Source organism: Corylus avellana, chromosome ca7, assembly GCF_901000735.1.
Source record: "Corylus avellana chromosome ca7, CavTom2PMs-1.0".
Classification (NCBI taxonomy): Eukaryota; Viridiplantae; Streptophyta; class Magnoliopsida; order Fagales; family Betulaceae; genus Corylus; species Corylus avellana.
This window is the reverse complement of record NC_081547.1, coordinates 5,618,551-5,621,880: the sequence shown is the minus strand read 5'-3', so window position 1 is coordinate 5,621,880 and position 3,330 is coordinate 5,618,551. Positions and strand designations below refer to the sequence as shown.

General features: G+C 33.5%; 1 protein-coding gene across 1 annotated transcript; it reads left to right on the top strand.

Moving 5' to 3' along the window:
* Positions 1–1,348: 1,348 nt before the first annotated feature.
* LOC132188321 (transcription factor CPC-like) lies at positions 1,349–2,532 on the top strand. The gene is made up of 3 exons (XM_059602744.1): positions 1,349–1,567; positions 1,876–1,963; positions 2,258–2,532. Exons 1-3 carry the CDS (start codon positions 1,357–1,359, stop codon positions 2,379–2,381), a joined length of 423 nt encoding a protein of 140 aa, XP_059458727.1. The 5' UTR covers positions 1,349–1,356; the 3' UTR covers positions 2,382–2,532.
* Positions 2,533–3,330: the final 798 nt, after the last annotated feature.

Sequence of the window (3,330 nt, the reverse complement as noted above, 5' to 3'; positions counted from 1 at the left end):
ACCTTATCATAAAACACTATCTACCGGTGAAACCAAGACTCTATTTCTTAAACCATTTTTTTTTTTTTCTTTTTCAAAAGACAAAAATATTGACAAAAAACTCACGCTACAAAACATAAAAATAATTTCGCATTTATGTTATATCAGAATACTTTTTGAAGCAAAAAAACAAAAACAAAAACAAAAGACACTCATCAAAACACTTAAACACATTAAGAAACGTAGTCAATTATTCCAAAGTAGATATTATAAGTTTAGAACATATAACCGTCCTAAAAAGTATAGGAATTATAGCTATCAATGTTATATTTGGTTTCTTTCATCACAAGATAAAGATTATTTGAATATTGCAGTTTAAAGAGATGTGATTACAAGTGAGCTCACTTGTTTCAAGAAAGTGGGTTTTGCACTTTCGATTACCCGAAGTAAGTAAACTCTACAACCCTTTTCTTAAGCCGTCCAAATTTTACTAATTTTAGAGGATCTTAATCTCCCGTCGCAAGCCAGCTAATCTATGTATCTGTCACTTGTAAGTTTTAACTTCTAAATAACGAAATAAAGATGTAAAAGCTTTGATAATAATCTCATCCCAAATTCAGCAATCATCTGAAATTCTTTGTCCCAATTTCACAAAATTTGAATACGAAATGAAAGATGAGGGGGGGGCGAAGCCCTCGGTGTCCCTAACCCACACTCTCCTCTCACCTTATTGGCCCAAATTTTTGTAAAAAAATCAATGACATTCGAGCATAGAATTTGAAGAATCCAAGTCCAATTGACCGCCCCTAGAAGGGATATTTCCCGGGAAGAAGGGGTGGTGTTGATATGTTTTTAGGTGCATTAAGTTTGGTTTGCATTTGGTGGGAACAGTGTTAACTGAAATAAACTAATCGCCCCAAAAAGCACAAACTAATGATATCCAGTACCAACCAAAAATAGGGGTATAAATTAATTAACATGGGGCGCCCCTCACAAGAAGGCAATTAATGGAGGCATGCATCATGCATGCTTGCCACGTTGCACAAATATGTTTCAGTTTGACCAAAAGAAAACCTTATTAACACCTGGAAAGCACAACTTTGCACCTAGGAAATGGGAATTTTGTTGGTCTAATGAAAGGGTAATAGTGTCTTTTAGAAGAGAGTGCCCGGATGAAGTCTTTGACCTTGTAGAATTAGATTTAGTGAGGGGGTGAGGGACAACTACAGGTCAACGGAATTTTATTTTGTTTGTTTGGTAGGACCTGCCGTTCCTTTGCTGCTTTGTTCCCAAGCATTCATTCAAGCTCTTCTTACAATGCCATTTTAAAGGACAACAAAAAATATAATAAAATAAAAAATAAAACCCATATAATTTATGTTTCTCAAATTCCCTTTTTGGAAACTCTTAAATGCCAAATCCTTTCCCTCCCTTATAGAATCGCCACGAACTCCCCCGGGGTTTCTCTCTCTCTCACTCTCTGTTTATCGATCTCTCCATCTCTTTTTTCTCCCCATTTTCCATTGCTTGAAAGCTATGGATAAGCGTCGCAGAAAGCAAGCCAAGACCAGTAGTTGTTACTCTGAGGGTGAGTTCCATTCAATTTTCCCTGTCATTTTCTGTACCAAATCCCATTCTGCCTCCTCTTCTTTTTCCTTCAATTTTCTGTCATTTCCATTTATGTTGCACTAAAATACCGTCCGGCTTCTTCTCTTTTTTGGTTAAATTTCTTTACGGATTTTATTCCCTTCCTTTTTCTGCTGCATATTTCAATCTGGGTTCCTTCTTTTTGTCTTTTTTTTTTTTTTTTTTTCCTTCATTTTATTTTCTCGCCTCACCATTTTCATTTCAAAGTTAAATATCTAACGCTTCTCTCTCTCTCTCTCGTTTTGGCAGAGGTGAGCAGTATAGAGTGGGAGTTCATTAAGATGTCGGAACAAGAAGAAGATCTCATCCATAGAATGTACAAGCTGGTTGGTGACAGGTAAACCCCTTTTTTTTTTTTAAAAAAAAAAAACATTTCTTTTGTCACCAGAAAAAAATAACATTTTTTTTTTTTTTTTTTAACAAACTCTGTCCCATTCTGAATTCTGACGATGGAGACAGATATTACCAAAGAGTTGCATGTGTGCATCATTTGGGCTCCGAATTTTTTTAGGAATTTATTTATTTTTCTAATTCCTATGCTTCTCATTATTGGCTCGGTGCGATTTTGTTTGAATGTCCATATATATATATAAATCTCTGTTTTAATTGATTTTAAAATTAACGTGTACAGGTGGGCTCTGATCGCCGGTCGGATTCCAGGGCGGAAACCAGAAGAAATAGAGCGGTTTTGGATAATGAGACATGAAGAAGTGTTTGCCACTAAAAGAAGAGAGCTGAAGAGACATAATTCCTAATGATTTCCTTTATATTCACTAGTCTAGAGATTTTCTTATTTTATTTTATTTTTATTTTTTCCTTTAATTTTCATATGTATGTGAGGAGGTACGTAAGTTAGTTGTAACTTATCCTATTTTGCTAATTTAATGTGACTTCTTTTTTCTTTTATTTTTTCTGATGAGCAGTGATTTGTTGTGACTCACTTTATCATTTGTCTTCCTCTTTTGTCTGTCTTTGTTTTTTCTTCTTTTCCCTTTCCAACGCTTGCTTGCCTACGTACGTCACTGTATTTAACTTGTCCTTTGGCTCATATATCTTGTGACTTTCCTGTTTCACATAATTTTTTATTTTTAAGTTAATAAATAGCTTTCTTTAATTTTCTTTTTCTATCTCTTATTTATTTTTATTCGTATTTTTTTTAAAAAAAAATTTATCATATACTGACAAATTTAAAAGAAGAGATGAATGAGAAGTAAAATAATGGCAAGTTTGATTCGACAAACACACCTGAATCGGCATTAGTCCGACGATTAATCTTGACGAAAACCACTTTCCGAGGCCGGTGGTGCAATACCGGTTGCTTCAGTCGGCTTGGGTCTTATTAGAATTTTGATTTAGAAAAATTACAGTTTACCCTCCTAAAGTTGACATCGTTTTTCAATTTGAAAACTAAAGTTTCAATTTTTGCAATTCACCTACCCAAAGTTCCAAATTTTTACAATTTGAGCAATTATATAAAAAACTTCCCATATTGCCACTAATTTTTTATTTTTTATTTTTTACAAAAAAAATTTAAAAAAAAAAATTCGAGGTGGCTGTAGCCACCCCTTTGGCCATCTGGCCATTTTTGTACCCCCAAATTTATTTATTTTTTTTTTATATATATATATATAAAAAAAATAAAATTAGGGGCAATATGGGAATTTTGGGATAATATTGGTCGAATTGAAAACAATTACAACTTTG

Coding starts and splice junctions, on each gene's coding strand:
- LOC132188321 (XM_059602744.1), top strand. CDS start 1,357: ATGTTTCTCAAATTCCCTTTTTGGAAACTCTTAAATGCCAAATCCTTT. Junction 1,568..1,875: donor CAGTAGTTGTTACTCTGAGG/GTGAGTTCCATT, acceptor TCGTTTTGGCAG/AGGTGAGCAGTATAGAGTGG. Junction 1,964..2,257: donor TACAAGCTGGTTGGTGACAG/GTAAACCCCTTT, acceptor TAACGTGTACAG/GTGGGCTCTGATCGCCGGTC.